At 40.3% G+C, this 20,822-nt stretch overlaps 1 protein-coding gene across 1 annotated transcript in view; it reads right to left on the bottom strand.

The window, feature by feature from the left end:
- CCDC6 (coiled-coil domain containing 6) overlaps window positions 1-20,822 on the bottom strand; it is a 135,647-nt gene that overhangs the window by 59,217 nt on the left and 55,608 nt on the right. Inside the window, exon 2 of the mRNA XM_006895586.1 lies at window positions 9,636-9,785. Coding sequence (XP_006895648.1) covers window positions 9,636-9,785 — 150 coding nt within the window. The remainder of the gene's footprint in view (window positions 1-9,635; window positions 9,786-20,822) is intronic.

Below are 20,822 nucleotides of genomic sequence, written 5' to 3' on the forward strand. Positions count from 1 at the left end.
ATTTTTTTTCAGTCCTACACTTTCTGATTAGGCATCAGATATAACTGTCCCTTTCTATAGTTTTCAGTCTTCAAGAATGGCTTTTAGCTCTTTGGCTATAGTTGGTCTCTCTAGCCTAATAATCAAGTATCTGAAATATCTGTAGAGTCCTTTTCTGTTCTATTATTGCTGGTTTATATTCATGGAATTTTGTATTTTGATATGTACAGCTCTCTTTGGCTGTACACCGGACACTATTTGAAGTTATTTGTAGCGGAAACATATGACCTAAAATTATAGCATCCTCCAGAAATTAATCAAAATGAAAGCTTCATTTTAATCCAGACGGTACAAAATTGGTTGACTCTAATCTTGAGAGAGGGGCTCTTATGATTCCAGTTTAAAGTTAGAAGTGACTTTGCAGAGTCTCTACCTTGGGCCCAAGCGGTAACTTCTATAACATTAGTTCCAATAAAACTATCAAAGCACAACTCCAGTTTCTTGTTTCTCATTGAACAGCAAATGCCCTCAGGAGGTGGGGGCTTCTGTCTCATTCCCAGCCTCCTTCAGGTCTTAACTCAATAGTTCTTCACCATTTTATTATTACTTTGATGATTCTAAAGAAGCTTCCCACCCCACCCCAGTGAAGTTTGTCTGAATTATCTGTCATTCCTAGGGAAGAATATAACTTCTGCAAAAGGGGGCGCGGGGGGGGAAGCTAGGTCCTTTCAGGAAAAACAACAACAACAACTTTTAAGAAGTTATTTTAGTCCTGTCAGTCCTTGCTTGGGAATTGATGGTTTCAGTCCAAATTCTCATTTCCAAACACTTAAGAATTCTTTAGATTTTCAAGGGCATGACGCTGCTACAAGCATTAACACCTTACAGAAATATGCTTAGGAAGAAGTTGTTTAGTTTTCTGGGTGTGTTTCTGGTTTTCTTTTCTTTTCTTTAACTCTACAATAAGTAAGTCCCATAAGCTCTGAAGTCAGCCTTCTGCGTGGAAAACCCATTTCATTAAAAACTTGCCGTTTCTTCTTTTGAAAAATGTTTCATCTAAGAAATTCATTCTAAGCTGAGAGATTGGAAATTAAAATTTAAAAAGCCTCTTTTTCTGTAGTTTATGAATAAAATGGGAGGGAGGGTGAAGATTGTCAGCAGCAAAATACAACTGTATTTTAAGGTCTGTAACTATGTATTTTAAGGTAATTACAGAATAGGTTGTCTGCAAATTGTTTTCAAAATAAAAAAGAATCTTACCATGAAATGCAAAACAGTGCAACACTTGTTGTTGTTATGTGCCGTCGAGTCGCCTGCGACTCATAGCGACCCTATGTACAACAGCCCTAAACTCCGCTCTGTCCTGTGCCAATCGCACTGTCTCTGACACTCCCATCCCAATTATCCCAGTCACTGAATCAATCCACCTCATAGAGGGCCTTCCTCTCCTGCACCGGTCCCTCCACCCTCCCAAGCATGATGTCCCTCTCTAAGGACCGGTCTCTCCTCACTACATGTCCAAAGTAAGTTAGACGGAGCCTCAGAATCCTTGCCTCCAAGGAGCCACCCAATTTAACCCTCTCCAGGACAAATCTATTTGTTTTCCTAGCAGTCCATGGTATTCTCAATACTCTTCTCCAGCACCACAGCTCAAAGGCATCAATTCTCCTTCTATCCTCCTTGGTCATTGTCCAACTCTCTGATGCATAACAGGTGACTGCGAAGACCATGGTTACAAAATTTTAAAGTCATTTGAAAAACCATTTCTAGTGATGGCTACAGCCAAGAATCCTTCAAAAGCTTCATCATTTCAAGCAGATATAACAGTGCTTTCCACACACCCTGAAAAAGAAAACTACTCCTCACTGCAGCTTGACCTTATTATTTCTACCTCTATTTTCTCTTTATCTGCATTTTCACACATTTTAGGCCAAGGAAATCACCAGGCAGAGAAAGAAGCTATTCTGCCCTTCCATTTTTGAGACTCTACGCTGGCACAAGTCTAGTTAAAACGTTAACATACCCATGCATCATGCATGGCTTATAATAAACTCAATGTCTTCTCAAGACTAATGTCTTCTCAAGACTAAAGAAGTGTTTTGGTTTTATTGTGTTTTATAATCGTAATTCAAATTATGCTGAACTGAGACATTTTGGCATGGTATTAACAGGAGAATTCTGGCTTATATATTGGCCACTGGTGGCTACAGCACTTAAAATGCATTAAAAACCACCTGGAAGCTCTTTACAGATGTGCTGTGAATACATGCAATAGATGGACAGAATATGCAAGTCCTTAGCTGCATGAGAACAAAAAAAAGATAAGGTTTTAGATAATTTAGAGCAAAAAAAAATCTCCAAAATAAATAAACACATTAATAAATAAGTAAACAAACAGCTCTGCCCAACTGTTTTGTAAGTTATGATGTGGTAACAAATTTCTCTAAACCAGTAGTAATCTTGAAAAATTGAGAGGCAAGACAGCGCATGTCTGTTGAATCACTTTAACAGAGACCAGATTTCCAGGTCTTCCTGCCCTAACTTGGAAAGAGCCATGTTCTCCTCTTTGGCAGTCTTAATCTGGATGTCCTTGAAATTCAGTCAACAAAACTGTTTCATACATTAAATTCAATAAAATCACCATGGCATGTGATTTTTTGATGCCTGCACAAACAAAATTATTTTACTGTCATCTTAGCTACTTGGGGAAAACAGGAATACTCTGATACTGGTCTCTGGGTTAGAAAATAAGGGAGTTGAGTGTCCAGACTCACTTCTGATGCATGTGGACATGCCACGTTGCTCAGAGATATACCCTTTCTGGGGTTAAAGAAGCATATCCAAACTCCGCATTGGCAATGAACTGGAACTGACTCACAGTTGACCCTCCAATGGGGTTCTGAGGCTGTAAAATGCAAGGGAGGAGAATGTCCATCTTTCTTTCTCGGAGCTGGTGGTCTATGTGAACCATCAGAGAGGGTTAGGAGCACAACTCCCTAAAGACAGGACCATCAGAGCCCAGAGAAGCATAAGCCCCAGTAAAAATGGAAAAGTGTTGAAATGGTAACAGAAGAAACTACTTTTCTAAAATTAGGGGGAGGAGGAGGAGGAAGGGCAAACAAGATGGAAAGCCTTTTGTCCAGAAGAGGAAGTCGACTTCCAGACTTGTTACAACTCATCCTCAGAGTTTTAGTCCTATGCAAACAGAGATGGAAGAATGAAGCTGTTGCATGATACCCTTCTGAAATGTTCAGCCATAAATCGTGTGGTGGTGGCAGCTCCAACAGTGGTTTTTGCCCACAATATCCTTCCTTCCCTCCACACATAATTTTCCATAGATGCTAGGAAATTCAACTAATTTCAGGAGACATTTTAACCACAGAGACAGAGTTAATAATAAAATAAGTAAGCCATGCCACTTAGAAAAAGATCAAAAGACCCTTTTATTCTTATACTTTCAAATACCAGTAAGGATATGTCCTTTTCATAGGGACATGGCATGATTATTTTCTAATACCCACGGTGCCATTATTTTCTGATGACCAGGTCCAGTGTAATATGTGAATTTGAAGAACAATACTACAAGTCTACTTGCTATTTAAGGTTTGAAATGTGAAACCTGGGGTTGACTGGCAATATTCAGAGATGTAGCTTTGCACACAATCCCATTCCAGGGAATAAAAAGTACTATTAACTTTTAGTAGTGAAATTAATTCAGAAGAGTGTAGGCAACAACTGAACAAGCTGACAGGGCTTCCCAAAAAATAGGAAGTAAACTTGATGCATTTTAAAAAAGATGGAGAAATTCATATAGGCTAAAACGATACTAACTTTGGCAATGGCAGGTCTTCCAGTTACCATGGTGATTGGTAGCCAACCCGTACAAGAGAAACACGTTTTTTAAAAAAATAAACAAAACAAAACCTGAACTAACCATTGTGGGTAGGAGGGGAACTAGGATAGCAGAGGTTAGTGGGCAGACGGATGTAGGAATAGGAAAGATTCAATGGAGACTTGAAAAGACGGGGTGATAACAGACATAGATCAAAAAAGCAATTAATCACATAAAATAGAATGTAAGTGAATTATTGTATAAAAAATGCACATGTACAAAACACAATGCAAAAGAAAGATTATATAAAATAAAATGTACATGCATGAAACACATTTTCTATAAACGATTGTTTTTGTTGTTGAGTACCGTGGAGTTGGAACCGACCCACAGCTGACCCTCCAGCAGGTTTCAGAGGTAGTTAATCGCACAAGAGGACACTGCTCATCTTTCTTTCAGCGGAGCAGCCTCTAACCGCTTGCCTTTGGGTTGGAAGGTGAGTCCTTACCAATAAGCCACTAGAATATTCTACTTCTGCTAGCTCCAAACAAGACAGACCGACTTAGTGACTGCAGAATGAAGTCAAGTGTGTCAGAGATGATGAGGATGGCACAGGTTAGGGCAGGGTTCAGATGTGTTGTTGATAAGGTGGCGATCAGTCATACTCAACTCACGGTTCCCAACAACAATTAATGATGTGGACAGATGAATCCTGTACATTAGTACGCGAGCTTGCAGAAATTTCAGTACATTGTTTTCCATGGTAAACAGATGCAATCAACCCAGAGGGCTCTGAGCTTTCATTGTGAGTTATGGAGGTTTCAAAAGAGAACGAGAAAATAGGCATCCTATTTTTAAATTTCCTTTTTCAAGACAAAACTATTCTTTTGGTCCTAAGTAATTCAGGCTGTTTTTAGAAAATTGGAAGTGAACTCACCACCCTAGTATAATTGCCATTCACATTCTGAAGAATACTCTTTTAGTGTTTTTCTACTATAAATGCTATGTATTAAATTATGATGAACAATTTGATGCATAAAACAATCCTTGTGAATTTTAAATGACAAATAATGACTGAATCACACTCGTCTTCAAGGAACTCCGGAGGTGAATATAGTTCTAATGCAGGTCTTTGCTGGACTGACAAAAAATATTAGAAAGGTCTTTTTAGAATAATACTAAGATAATGTCTTATGAGTCAATTTCTGTGTCTGGGCTCAAAAAGAAAAATAGTTTTCAGACAAATTAAGAGAATGATGTTGTATTTGTCCATTGTTCTTGCTGTGCACCACTGAGTTGGAACCGACTCTCCATAGCAGACCATCCAGCAAGTTTCCAGAGGCTGTAAATCACATAGGAGGAGACTGCCTTTCTCTCAAACAGCACGTGGTGGATTTGAACTACAAGTTGCCAGTGCAACTCTTCACCACTAAGCTGCCAGAGCGTCCTCATACAAAAGCAAGGGAGAAAAAGTTTTACACTCGTTTTGTTTCCTTTGGGGAGGATTATCATTTCTGCAGGCATTAAAGCTATGTCTCAAAATCTTTCAAGAGGGCAAAGGAGTATCCCTTGTCTTTTCATTTACACTTAAATAATCTTTGAGTTAAGACTGAATCTTTAAAAGCATTAGCTTTTGACAGAGAAGCTGGGCCATCTCCCGTGAAGACATATAGCCTCTCTATTCAGTTGAAACAGACTAGAAAGCAGTGAGTGAGTGAGTGAGATTTTTTTTTTGTCACAGAAGTTGAGTTGAGAAGTGATATCTCTAAAGCAACACTATAATCTCATTTCTCCCTCAGGATCATATCCCTTTGATTTGAACACAGAAGTATTACCCAGTCACCAAAAGAGTGCTTTGCTGACCTAGGGGTAAGAAGCTGTACTGATATCCCAAAGGCACAAGGTTCAAATCTACTAGTGATTCCACAGGAGAAAGATAGGCAAAAATCTCCTTTGGGTTAAAATGCCTTTGAAAATTTGTCGGAGGGTCAGGTATGGGTTGGCACACAACAACAACTACAGATAACTCAGTGGAGCAAGGGTGATAAATGCTAAATACTTTCAAGGTGAAATCAATTCACTTCTAGTATATCAGTCAAGTTTGAGGGGTATGGCTGCTCTTACCAGGTTCTTTGTAATAAGGACCTATTTATAAGTAAACGTCTACAAAGATAAATTAAGGTACTTACATAGCTGAAAAGTCTACTTAGGAACAATTATTCTCAAAATCCTCCAGGTGGAGTTAAACTTTCCCTGGTATGGCAGATAATGCCCTTCAAAAAGGGACTGGTTAGACCTTTAAGGAAATATATACTTGAAAGTCTGGGCTATGTACGGACAGCATGGCTCCAATACCCCTCCTCCCAACTCCTTGTAGCTGTAACAAATCTCTCTCTAGCTCCTCAAAACGAGAACAAAGGTTCTGAAGTATTTACCTAAGAGAATGCACCTGAAGAGATCACCTATCATTCCAGAGAATAAATACAGCTCAAGAATTTGCCCGAGACCTTAACCTCAAACTACCTGGTATCAATCTCCTTTCAAAAGTCTGAGAACCACGGTAGGACTCATGACGAATTGTCTCAAGGACATGTTGATCATCTATTTATTTGGATTCTGTAGTTTAAGGTTTCAACAATCTACTGATCTGTGTAGTCTTGTCTTCACACGATCCCACCCCCTTTGTTTTGGCTGAGAGCAAAAATAAGACACAGTGTCATGATGACTATACTAGTTTTGTAGACCACAAAGCCAGTTTATTTTGCTAGTGATCTTATACACTATTCAGCCTCTTTTAAAAAGATCCACCTCCTCCCAATTTTTTTTAGATTTTCTATATATGAGCTTTTTCCCTCCTGATCAACTAAGAACATTTTCAAAAATATATTGTGAAACAAAAATATGTATGTAAGAAAACATTTGCTACTTCACTCATTTGTATGTACAATTTGGTGACAGTAATTACTTTTATGATGTTGTAAAATCATTACCAATTATCTGTTCCAAACATTTTTCTAATACTTTTAACAGAAATTCAACAAAGAACTATTATTTTAGATTTCAAGAATACAGGAGGCAATTGACCATATTTCTCAAGGCTACAGCTTTCTTATTTCTAGGATGCTCAGAGTTTATATTTCAAACTCAAGTGTTCCTATCAAGTGTACCGCTGTCACTGTCTTCCTTTTCTGACGCTCCTGATTCTTTGGGTTTGACTCATTAGCAGCTTCTTGTAAAGAGCAAGTCCTTGGAAATGACTCTGGGATATGGAAAGTGGACTATTATCATAAATAAATAAAAAATGACAGAACCTTCTTCCACTGAAATGAGTCTTTACCGAGAAAAAGTATGGGGGCTGGTTGGGTGCTGCCTGCCTTATATATACTTGGTCAAAGACTCCAAGTACTAACCACCATGTAAACTGAAAGGGGAGAAAAAAAAATGTTTCTTAAGAGTATTCAAAATCAGGGCATCTGATTACACGTTAAATGCAGAAAAAACAAACCGTAATTGCATCCTTATAGCTCTTGAAGTAATATGCAGAATAAATTATCTAATGATGCTAAGGTGAGATCAATCTAGCCTGAGGTCAATCTCTTCCTCCTCATCTCCTTTCCACCCCCTAAATCAGAGTAAATAGGAACAGAAAGTTCCAGTGCAGAGACTTTTTGTCATAAACCTGATAGACAATTATGCCTGGACATCTCTATTCATGACTCTAAAAACAGTTATCTTTATCCAGTAATTAGGTAGACAAAAGAGAATAAGAGAAAGAAAGGATAAAAACTGCTTGTCCCATAGTATCAGTGTTTTTACAGGAAAGCATCTGGTCTTTTGGTTATAGTCAGTGCTCTTAACTAGTTCAAATAAATATGTACTAAGAATCTGCCTTTCCACCTAAGACTTTCTGAGTCAGAATCTATATTTTAACAAGATCCCCAGATGATTCTTAATACCTGGGGGTGCTCTTATCACCTAGGGATCTTGTTAAAATGTAGATTCTAATTCAGAACTATCTCAGGCAGAAATGTAAATTCTTAGCATGCAGCTGAACAGGTTCAAAGTCAGTTAAAAGATTATCCATGTTAAAAGGTTAAAATCTGGTGGGGTGGGGGGGTGTGCAGGGGGGACTGTGTACCAATGAAGGAGTTTTTCTTTTGCTTTTCAAGGAGAGGAGCGAACGGGGAGAAAAGTGTGACAATGAATGAATGGAATTCCAAAATCTCTGTAGATGTTCACTGAAATAAAAAATTATAAAAAAAAAAGGCACGTAGCACAACATGTAACTATTAACTTTGAAATCTCAGAATAAACTTTAGTTTTTCACTAATGCACTATATATCCTGGCTTCCTTCTCCAGAATATTACTATGGATATAAAATAATAAAGTTTGATTTGGACTTTGGAAAAAAAAAGACACAATTGTTTACCTGTTTGTGTTTTGTATGCATAAAACTTATGATGGTTATTATCTTTGTCATTTCCAGGTTACAAGAGTGTTTCACTTTCTTCTTTATACTATTTACTATTATTTCTATTAATTGGTTGGTTTATTTGAATGTTCATTCTGTTAAGTAATGTTGCATTATTCTATAATTTACAAAAGATAAAGCATGTCTGTCTTGAAGAAATAAAAAAAGGTTAAAATCTGAATTTAGTTAAGTTTTAAAAAAACTTAAATATACTTTTATAACCTCACTAAAATAGTACAGTTCAATTAAAATAATCAGAGTAATTTTCAGTGATACTAGGTAAGTTTATAACAGCTGCTTACTATTTTTGACAGCCTACATTAAATAATGAATGACAACCTAATATCCTAATTATTTTTCATTCCTTACTAAGGAAATCCAAGAATTTCCCTGGAATGACTTTTACCTTTGTACTTTCATAGCTTTGCTTACTAAAGTACTTCCATACTTAGTACAAAATCCTTTTGTACTTTACTAGTAAGCTTTTGGGGGGCTCTGGTGGCCCAATGGGTAGGGAGCTGCAATTGCCAAAGGTAGGCGGTTCGAATTTACCAGCTGCTCGGTGGAAAAAAGATGGACAACCTCATCCCGTGCGATTTACAGTCTCTGAATACCTACCTGCCAGGTCAGCCATGAGTTGGTTCTATTCGATGGCAACAAGTTTAATGAGTTGTGCATGTTTTTTTTTAAAAGAAGTGTAAAGTAAGCTTTGGCAGAAGTGTGAGCCACTGAACCACAGATAACAAATCATCCTGTATGATGTGTTTCATGTAATGCTTTCCATATACTATCAACAACTGACATCACATCTTTAGTTTCCAGATTGGTGCACTATCTATTCAGAGACACATCAGTCACTCATTTAAAACATGGGTGGTTGTACAATTTAAATATCACCCTTTTTTATCTTGGAAAGTGACATTTCACATTTTCATACAAAAGACTTTATTCTGACTGCTAAAAAGGTTTATGTTTGACTTATTACCGATATCACGTAAGGAGGAAGGAATCCCACATTTGGTGTTAAAGCATGTATCTCCAGAATGCTATTTACAGCATGAAATTCTCCTAAGGCTTCATTCTTAGCAACAATTTTTTTCCAAGACGCAGGGTATAAAATCTCTTACCTTGCCAGAGAAGACAAACTACAGCTTCAAAACCGTGAGTAGCCACTGCACCCACCTGCACCTAGGTATTTTTAACATCCAAAGAACCTCAGCTACAACCTCATCAATAAACGTTTCAAGCAAAGTGCTCTATTAAACTCTATTTTTTTTTTCCTTTCTTTTTTTTTTTTTCCTAGAGAGGAAAATAGGCAGGGAAGATGAGAAGAGAGAGAAAAGGTAATTTACCTGCATCAATTTTCTGGAGAGCTCATTAGTGAGGAACTCTTCTTCCTTCTCATAATTTACCGCCAGGGTTTCTTTCTCCTTCTGCAAAGCCTGAATTTTCTTGAATAAAGTGTTACTGATGAATTCTTCTTCTTGCTCAGCCCTTGCTTGCTGTTGCGTTGTGATTTTTTTTTAAGAGAGAGAGAGAGAACAAAACAAAAACACATGGTAAGGAAGCTGGAAATTTACTAATTGAAATACAGTTGAGGGTACCCCATTTTAATTAAAACTATTTTTAACTATGACTCAATCTGCCCCAAGAAGGACAAAGCAGCAGAACTTGTCAAGAACAATAAAAAAGAATGTTACCAATATCCCAAAGGGTCCCTATTACTGTGCATTTTAATCCCTTCTTAAACTGTTGCTGTTGTCAGCTGCTATAGAGTCAGTCCCTCAACTCAGTCCTTTTTTCCGTCTAGAAGCTCCACTAAAACCTGCTCAACATCACGGCTTGGACAGGTTGTGGCTGTGTATGTGACACATAGGTCAGAAACAGAACTCAGGTCTCTCACGTGCAAGGTAACAATTCTACTCCTGACCCACCAGTGTCTATCTTCAAAGGAATCAACAAAGACCATTTGGTTGTTTTTAAGTAGCAGTCCAATAAGCAGAACACAGAATAAAGGTCTGATTCTGTGGTAAAAGCATCAACTCTTGATAACTCTGAATGTCACTGCATTACAAAGGTTTATAATTAAGATATTTGGGTAACTGGTGCGGAAAAGTTCAATTCACTGAAAAGTAAAATCAGGTCACCTGTTCACAATGTTACTGACATGGTTTGGAAATATCATTAGAAAAGGCACACAGATAGATGGGCACATTTACATTTTTATTGAATAGCAACAGGAAAGAAATGTAACATATGCTAACAAAGTACTTTTTCTATGATAGTGGGGATTTGAGAGACTAAAGGTGAGGGGGCATGAGAAGAGAAAAGAAGATCTTTTACTTCTCTTTCTGGGGATTTCTTCGGGGAAAAGACAAGAGCAGTGTTTAGTGAATTTTTTAAATCCAGGTAAAAAGGTTTGACATAATTCAATAGCGATGAAAATATTCTTTTGTACATAATGACCAAAATATTTTTTAATGGGAGTGGGAGGGGAAATCCAATAATCCTCGAAGAAATGCCATCTTTCCAGAAAGAGCTTACTTGCTTTAACTGGGCTCCATTCTATCTATTCTAACTGCAATATTTTGATGCATTAATCCCAAATTAAGCATTCCTCTTGCCTTTTATCTGCTGAGGGAGGCAGAGAGCTAAGTGAATCCCAAACTTCCACTAGCTAAAATAAGTGGGCCCAGGAGGGCAGGAGAGAAGAAGCCACCTGCATTGCTGTAAAATGGTCTGACAACCACTCCTATCTATCTATGATGATTTCAGTTTCTATACACATGCACCAGCTCCTCCAGCACCCACGTCCTCATATCCATGGTTTCTATAGACTCTGTAATCTCTGTAACTGCATGACAAGGAATTCTACAATAGAGGAACACACATAGAGAGCTTAGACTGAGAAAGTGTCACATGAAAGGTAGCACTTTGGAAGGATAAAGCCTTGCATGCAAGTTCAAGACACCCTTCTGGGAGAGGCTGAGCAACAAAGAACACATCACTCAGCTAAGAAATTTTATTACCAACCAAGTCCCTCAAGTGAGCAGCCCCACGGTTCCCTCACACACTTTGCATCTCATCACACTTATCAATGCCATACTGTTTCCATTATAGGAAAGAGAAACTCCTGAAGATTGGTAATTCCTCTCACACTTTAAATTAATACTGACAAGTTTTCAAAACTCACACTCTCAATCCATACTAGTGCAATGGGCAGGGATCCAAGGCATGTATTTAGGGCATATCTGACACATGTAGCCCAGCCTGCCATCTGTTCAAGCTACCTGTTTGTCTGGTTTTGACTGACAAAGTCCTGTATGATATGAATGCTGATTATTCTAAAAGTAACAGAAAAGACAAGTTAAGAGAACTGGATAGCTTTTGCTGGCAATTCTGATTCAGTTCTCAAGAGTGCTTGTCAGGTACACCAAAAGGTGGGTAGCTGTCAATGAGACTCAACTTCTTGTACATTATATCTCATTTCAGGTAGTTGCTAAAGAAAATCACAATCTGTAAAAGGGAACCAGACAGGAACTCGGGCCTTCTCTTCCATAGGGGCCTAGAGATGAGAAGCTGAAAATATGAAGCTGAGATGGCAGGGAAATAGGAGGCTGTATCCTAGGAAAGCTTACTCACCTCTAAGACCCTCATACAACCATTAAGTTATACAGACAACCTGTTTTATTGTAATACTACACACATGTCCCTCCACACCTCTAAGACTGTTGTTGTTGTTATGTGCCGTCCAGTTGCCTGCTACTCATAGTGACCCTATGCCAAACAGACCCAAACCCTCCTCTATCCTGTGCCAATTTCACTGTCTCAGACACCACTACCCCAATTATCCCAGTCACTGAATCAATCCACCTCATAGAGGGTCTTCCTCTCCTGTGCTATCCCTCCACCCTCCCAAGTGTGACCTCCTTCTCCAAGGACTGGTCCCTCCTTGCAACATGTCCAAAGTATGTCAGACGAAGCTTCAGAATCCTTGCCTTCAAGGAGCAGTCTGGTTTAACCGTCTCTAAGGTGAAGCTGTTTGTTTTCTTAGCAGTCCATGGTACATTCAATACTCTTCTCCAGCACCACAGCTCAAAGGCATCAATTCTCCTTCTATCATCCCTAGTCATTGTCCAGCTCTCTGATGCACAACAAATGACTGCAAAGACCATGCCCTGTATCAGGCACACCTTACTCTCCAGAGTGACACCATAGTAGATTTATGGTTTCTATAATTTTCCATGCATCTGAAAGCTGGACAATGAGAAGGATAATGGAAAATGGATGGCTTTGAAGTGGGGTGTTGGAGAAGAGTACTGAGTATCCCATGGATGGCCAAAAGAGCAAACATGTCTGTCTTGGAGAAAGGGCAACCAGGGTACTCCTCAGAGGCGAGGATGGTGAAACTTTGCATGTCATATACTTTGGGCATGTTGTCAGGGGGTCTAGTCCTTGGAAAAAAAGACATCACAGTAGGAAAGGTGGAGGATCAGACAAAGAGGGAAAGATCCTCAACAGGATAGACTGACACGGAGAGTACAGCAGTGGGCTCAGTCACGTCCGAGATGAGGAGGATTGCGCGGGACACGTCGAGACGCCCATCTGTTCTCCATATGGTCGCTAGTCTACTTGATGGTAGCTAACAACAGCAAAGCTATATGGAGTCAGAGGTAACTGCTAGCAGACACAGGGTTTCTGTCTAGAGTGTTGAAATATTCTAGAATTAACAGAGTCTTGTGAATACACTAAAGAAATAAAAGTTTACTTTGTACTATGTGAATTACACCCCAGGGGAAAACAAAGAAAGCAACCTCTGAAAATCAGTAGGGCTTACATATAGTTCAAAGGGAACTCTGGTGGCACAGTGGTAAAGAATTACACTGCCAACACATTGGTACATGGTTCAAATCCACCAGCTTCTCCACAGGAAAAACATGGACAATCTCTTCCTGTATGATTTACCACCTCAGAAAACCTCTGCAGGGTCAACTATGGGTTGGTTCTGACTTGACGGTACATAACAATAGTTCAAAGAAGCTTCCGTGGGTCAAACATTGCATGTAGGGTTACTAACAAAAAGACTGGTGGTTCAAATTCACCAATGGCTCCAAAAGAGAAAGAAAAGGAGGCCTGCTCACTCCTTTTAAGATTTACAGCTTTGGAAACCCTGTGGAGGGTTGCTGGGGGTTGGCAGTAGGTTTTATATTTAGGTGGTTCCAAACAGAAGTGCCTGGATGACAACAATAATAAAAGTGCTCAAACTGCCAGGAAGGCCTCCCCCAACTGAAAGGTGCTCAAACCCACCAAAGGCCCCTCAGAAGGCCTGGTGACATGTTCATAATGCCACTGTCTTGAAATTCCTGTGAAGTGAGATCTTACACTGCACACATGGGTGGGGTCACCGTCAGAAATCAGCTCAAGTGAAAACAAGCTGGTTTTCATTTTGGGGGTTTCTGTGTGGTAGTTCAGGAAGAATCTTTTATTCTTTATAATGTTCTTCTTCCCAAGGAACGTAAGGAAGTGGGTGTGGGGGCAAGGGGAAAATGTGCCTCCCAACTTAAGTAACCAATCAGCTGGCGTGGGCATCTGGGTTTTCGGCAAATATTATTCATCACTGTAGAACAGCCACATGCTTCTTGGCAAAGCTTATTCAATAGAAAAAATGCCACTTTCATGATCTAAAGACAAACTGTTACATTACCTGTTAATGCCAGTCTAACATCGCCAAACACAAGATACTCAGCCACAGGCACCCTTTTGCTAAGTTTGTCACACCTTTTGATTTCTAACTTAAGCTCAAACTCACTGCCATCAAGCCAGAACCACTGCAGAGCTGACCTTGCAACGAATTTTCGGAGGTCATAAGCTGCACAGAAGACGACTACCCATCTTTTTATCCCCCCTAGCCACTGGTAGATTTGAACTGCCTGCCTCTGGGTTGGCAGTGCAAGTCCTAACTAGGAAGGTGTTACTGTACATTCTACGAAAACCCCAAGCACAGAGAAACCCTCTGGGAAGGTAATTTTCTTAGTCTCCAAAACAAAACCTGGGCTCATCCTTTTTTTAATTGGTCACAGATCATCTTAAGTTAAAACATAAACAAGTATAAGATGCAAAACTGCTGATCCAGTATAGCCTCAGAGAAAATGGGGGGGGGGGGGAAGGATCCAATCCAGCAACCTGGCGGCGTGCGGAGACTCTCTGATTATCAGAGCACGGCTATGCATCATGGTAAAGGATTAAGCATTCATTTCAGCTTCTACTCCCTGCTGCTTGCTCTGCATGCTATCCTGCATTATCTCACTCTTAGTTCTGGTTTTTCATCTGAATTATAAAGCAAATTACACTTCCATTCTACTGCCCCAAACAGAAGCCAGGAACCAAGCAGACAAAAGAACCACGCCTCGAGCACCATTTGTAAGGCATTAGGTAGGAGGCCTTGTGGGTAACGAGTGGTGCCAACCCAGAGTCTGATCGTTGGAATCTACTAGCTACTCCATCAGAGAAAGGATGGGCAATCTGTACCGCCTCTAAAAACCTGCTGGAGGGCCAGCTAGGGGTTGATGTCAACTCTATGGCAATGACCTTTTTTTTTTTTTTTTGACTGAGTTTGATTTTGATGAGTCTAGGAAACTGAGAACAGACTTTGGGCGAACAAAGGGGGCATAAAACAGGCTGTATGATCAGGAGAGTTTCCTCTAAACTAAAAACTCCAAACTCTATGAAGAGGAGTGTGGCATCAGGACAGGAGGGAGAATCATCAACAACTTGCATTATGCAGATGACACACCTTGCTTGCTGGAAGTCAGGTGGATTTAAAGCACTTGTTGCAGAGGATCAAGAAATGTAGCTGTATGGATTGCATCTCAATGCCAAGAAAACAAAGATTCTCACCACTGGACTGATACAAACTGTCAACAGGTTCATCTTGCTTGAATCCACAATTAACACCCTTAGTACCAGCAGTCAGGAAATAAGGAGACGCACTACACTGGGAAAATCTGCAATTAGGGACCTCTCCAAAGTACTGAGGAGTAACGATGTCAGTTTGAGGACTAAGGTGAGTCTGATTCAGGCCACAGTCTTTCCAATTACTTGCTACGCATCTGAGAGCTGGATAATAAGATGACAGAAAAAGAACTGACACCTCTGTGCTGTGGTTCTGGAGAGAAGCACTGAACATCCCACGGACGGCCAAGAGAACCAACAGATATGTCTTAGAGAGGGTGCAGTCGGAGTGTTTGTTGGAGACAAGAATGACAAGGCTTCATTTCACATACTTTGGGCATGTTGCTTGGAGAAGGACATGATGCTGAGAAGGGTGGAGAGCTGGTGAAGGAGAGGAAGACCCTTAACCAGGTAGACTGACATGGTGACTACCACAATGGGCTCCTGTGTGTGCCAAGAAGTGTGAGGATGGAACAACATGGTTCAGATTTTTTGTTCACTGGGTCACTGAGTTGTACTCACTTGACAGCACCTAACAAAAATAACCCTCTCAAAAATGGTGAATTTGGTATAATCTTAGTAATATATACTTATTACTTAATGTCTGTCATTAAACATACTGCCACTCAAGCAGAAGTGTGCAATAACTGTTTATCTGAAGACTAGACTATCAAGTATCAATCTTTACTCAGTTCACCAAGAAATCTGTATTTTTTTAAAAAGTGAAATGCGGGGTGAAAAAAATCAAGTAGGAGTGGAGGAAGGGTAAGACAGGAGAAGCTAACCGAGTCCTCTGAGAAAAAGAAATACAAATAAAAAATTTCTTAACAGAAGTTATCTTTTCACTGTCACCAGAATTAGATGGCAAGAATATAAATGAACTTAATTTAGGGCAGTTAGGGAAAACAGTGTTTGTTCTGACCCACTGTTAACATAACCAAGAACAAATATGACAGCAGTTACTATATTCAAACTACCAACCTTTTGATTCGCACGTTGAGTGCTCTAACCCAGATCACCCGCATTCCTTACCAGCAGACACACTGGATGCACATATGGATTGTCCTGGGAGACGTTCAGGTCAGCATCGTATGACAGAGCTTGATAACTCCTCCAGGACTTGACTATCAGTCATACCAAGGAATCTGTCAACAACATAGGCCACTGTCCCATGGAAATCTGTCCCATCTAAGTACTAATGTTAAGGGGGTAAGGAGCCCAGGAAGAGGGTTGCTTAAGCACTCTTGCTGTTAACTGAGAGGTCAGAAGTTCAAACCTACTAGTTGCTATGCAGGAGGAAGATGTGACTGGCTGTTTGCTTTCCAGCCTCATAAACCCTGTGGGCCCTTCAATTCTGTCCCATAAGGTAGCTGTGAGTCAGAATCGACTAACAGCACTGGGTTTGGATTTTGGACACTCAACCAAAACACTTCCATTTTCTGTAACATCTTTCCTTCTTTTGAAGGCAAAGATGTTCAGAAAATCTCTAAAGGTTTTCAAGTAAATGGTCAGGAAAGAAGAGGAACAACTCTTGAATTTGGTTAATACTCTAGATCAGATAAGTTAATGATCAAATTAAGTATATTCAGAAGAGTTTCTCCCTCAATCTTATCTGTTATGTGATTTACTGCATCTGAAGACCCGCTGGAAGGTCGCAATAGGTCAGTTCTGACAGGACAGCACAACACCAACAGCAACAATCTTACATGATACAGAAACACATTTTCTCTTTTACTGATTGGAAATGGAAGAGGTTCTCTGTGGAGTAACAGGTGGTCCTGCAGGATCACCACAGTCTCCTAGATGCCATATACAGTGGAATCTGCCAGAGCTGGAATCGTTGGGCTGCGTTGTTTTTCCAGGGCTCACAACTCTTCCACCTTCGACAGGGTGCAGTCTGACCACTTTTCCATTGCCCACTGTTACCTGAAAGTATGAGCTTTCCAGGTTCTGGCTTTTACTGGACAAAGTTGGTGTTTACTATTATTTACTGTTGAACTGAAACCGACTCAGAGGCAGTAAGTCACATAGGAGATTTCCCATCTGACCCCCATGGAGCAGCTGGTGGGATCAAAGCCCATGTGTTTGAGCTGGCAGCACAGTTCCTTACCACTAAGCCACCAGAGCTCACCTTGCAAACAGCTAAGGCAAAATCCATTTTTCTGTACAAGGAAGGCCAACGTCTGGTTTCACAGAGTCACAAATTACATACATCTGTACAAAAGAAGTGTTAAATTAAGTAATGGTTAAAAAGAAATCAATAAAACATCTCTTTGTACCTTTACTTACAGTAACATTTATTTTGTACAAATGTGTATGATTTGAGACTCATATTTTAATACAACACAGACTGCCAAAAGAATAAACAAATCTGTCTTGAAGGATGTGCAAGTAAAGTGCTCCTTAGAGGCAAGGAGAGTGAAACTCTCTCTCACTTTGGACATATTTTCAGGAGGAACCTGTCCTCAGAGACATTAGGCCAGGAAGGGCAGAAATTCGGCGAAGGAGAGGAAGACCCTCAACAAGGCAGACAGACACGATGACCTCCACAATGGCTTCAGAACGACCGAGCCTGAGAGAGAGGATGGTGCAGTGCAGGGTTCAGATCGGCTGTTTGCAGGATTGCTATGAGAGTAGTCAAACGGACCGTACCTAACAACAAAAGGTAAATGTCTGTATGCAGGGAGAGACAAGCATCAGTGTTTGAGGTCTGTGATGCATAGCCCTGATGAACTCAAATCCAGAACCGTCAAGCTGCTGAATTACTGTCCCCAAAGTGGAAGTTGCTTAAGACGACACTGTCTCTTAGAAGATGCACTCCTTCCAGCTGAGGCCTAGACCAGTTACTCACAAGGAAACCATCAAAGCCACTGGCCCTGGAGCAGTGACTGAGCTCTGGGGAATTGGGATATGAAATGGCTACAATACTGTACAGCTAGGACATGTGGGCTAATATTTACTTGGATGCCACCTGTGAATAGAGAAGGAAGCCGTCAAGTACCTCCTACTCCATGCAACAGAGGGAGCTCTTGACAATGTCATCTCTGTGGAAACTGGAACTAAAACTAAGTACAGACTAAAAAGACTGAGGAATCAGCCTCTCCTTCAAACTCTCCCCAAGCTCCCACCCACTCAAAAGTTTACGGTCCCAAAGACATAGACATCTTAAAGGAAACAGAAAATGGGAAGAACTAGAAAATAAAAAGCTGAGCAAGAAATAAAACTCACTGACAATCCTTTTCATCCGTGTGGTAAAAGTTCACTACAAATAAGTATTGTTCCAGATTCAATACTAGGTATGAACCATTCACCGAGTCCCAATACAAAGCTTCCCTCCACGAACCCACTACCATCAGGAACACTCTACTTGCCGGTATGTTCCTGCCTCTACAACCCTCAACTGACAAGTCAAAAAGAAACAAGTCACAGTGTTGCAATTTATTTTCAATTTCATTCAGTACATATACTGGACCATTCAACATGGCACTCACTCATTCACTGTCTTTGTAACCAACTCACAGCTGACCTTAATTCACACAGAAGGAGACTGCCCATCGCTCCCCCTCAGAACCACTGGTAGATCTGAACCACCAGAAAGGTTCCAAGCAGCACAACTCCTTCCAGACTCTGCTACCAGAGTTCACTCCTACATGGCAAATGCTGTGCAAATATGGCAAAGAATATCACGTGCATGGTTCCTGCCCTGAGGGAGCACATAATCCTTCTAGGAATTAAAGGAAAACAACCTCATTAATCCATATTATTTTGTAACTGGACTTGAAAGACAGCCAATCTAACAGCATAAACACATTTAAAATATGATTAAACTATGCAGGAAAAAAGGTTCATTATTTTTTCCACTGGAACGACAGATACGTAGGAGGCCTGTCGATTCAAGCTGAGTGCTAAGAGTATACTGTGAGACAGTGAACTCTAAGAAGAACGGGGCAAAAAGATTGGTGGAAGACTCGTAACCATACATGATGTGCAGGTAACCTTAGCCTCACTCGCTACGTTGAAATGAAAAGACCACTTGATACACTGATAAAAATCAGAGACTGCACACTCCAAAATATATTACACCTCGATATCAAAAAGCAAAGATCCTCAAACAACTGGAATAATAAGCAAGACCAATAGAGAAAACTTGGATCAACACCTATGGATGAAGCACTAAAGAAGTAAAACAAATGTAGTGCATCAGACAAATCTGCTTTAAGAATCCTCGTTAAAGTGTTAAAAGCAAGGATGTCACTCTGAAGACCTGGGTCCACCTCACCTAACCCATGGTATTTTCAGGAGCTTCATATACGCAAAAATGAGACAATAAGTTTGCTGTTAGTTGCTGTCGAGTCAACCATGACTCATAGCAATTCGATGAACAGCCAACCTGAAACCTGCCTACCCTGTGTCATCCTCATCATCTCTGAGGCACGAAAGCCCATTGCTAAAGGCACGACGTCAGTTCATCTCATTGAGGGTTTTCCTCCTCTTCACTGACCCTCCATCTTTCTAAGCATGACGTCCCTTTCCAAGGAACAGCCTCGTCTATCTACATATGCAAACTATGAGAGATGACGCTTTGTCATCAAGGAGCGCTCTAGCTGCACACTTTCCAGGACGTATGTTTGTTCTTTTAGCAATCCACGGGATATTTAGTACTTTTCTCTAGCACCACAACTCAAAGGCATCAATTCTTCTTCTATCATCCTTATTCACTGTCCAGTTCTCTGATAAATAAGATGGTGGTGGTGGTTGTTGTTATTAATAGCCATCGAATCACAGATTCATAGCGTTCCTATGAACACTTGTATAACTGTCACCGTTCCTCCACATTTCCAGAGGCAAGCCATTTCGGAAGTGTATGCCACTTCTACTTCCATGCTTGTTTTAATCAGGAAGTTCCACCAAACATTGTCCACCACAGGTAACCATTATCACATTTGACACATCAGTGTCACAGTGTTTAGCATCACAGCAACCACGAGTTACTTCTGTACAGCAATGCACAGACCAGTGCTATACCACTTAGAAGAATGTTTGACTAAAAACAATTAAAACCAGGCCTGAGGCCTGGCGACTTCCAAACTGGATTCTATCAGCATACTGCTGACTAAATGAGTTTTTAAATAGGAGGCCGAATCATACCATCTCACACCCACTAGCGAGCCAACATTCCACCCTAATCCTCACCAGAACCAGCAAACAACCTAAGAATAACGATGCCATTAACTATGGTGTTGGTGAGAGATATGAGATATACTATGGACTGCCAGGAGAATGAACAAATCTTCCTTGGAAAAAGTAGTCAAAATGCTCCCTAGAGGTGAGAATGATGAGACCTGACTTCATGTATTTGGGTACGTTATTAGGCAGGGACAGTCCCTGGAGAAGGACAGCAAGCTTGAAAAAGAAGAGTCAGAAAAAAGAGGAAATCTCTCAACAAGTCAAGCTGACATTGTTGCTACAGCAACAACCCTGAGCACAACAACAACTTGAGAATGGCACAGGATCGGGTACAGGGGTCACACCAAGCCAGAACCAACTTGACAGCACCTCACAAGAACTACTTACACTAGAGGCCAAGG

The sequence above is a fragment of the Elephantulus edwardii genome, unplaced genomic scaffold (genome assembly GCF_000299155.1).
Source record: "Elephantulus edwardii isolate Elephantulus edwardi_28Jun2011 unplaced genomic scaffold, EleEdw1.0 scaffold00170, whole genome shotgun sequence".
NCBI lineage: Eukaryota > Metazoa > Chordata > Mammalia > Macroscelidea > Macroscelididae > Elephantulus > Elephantulus edwardii.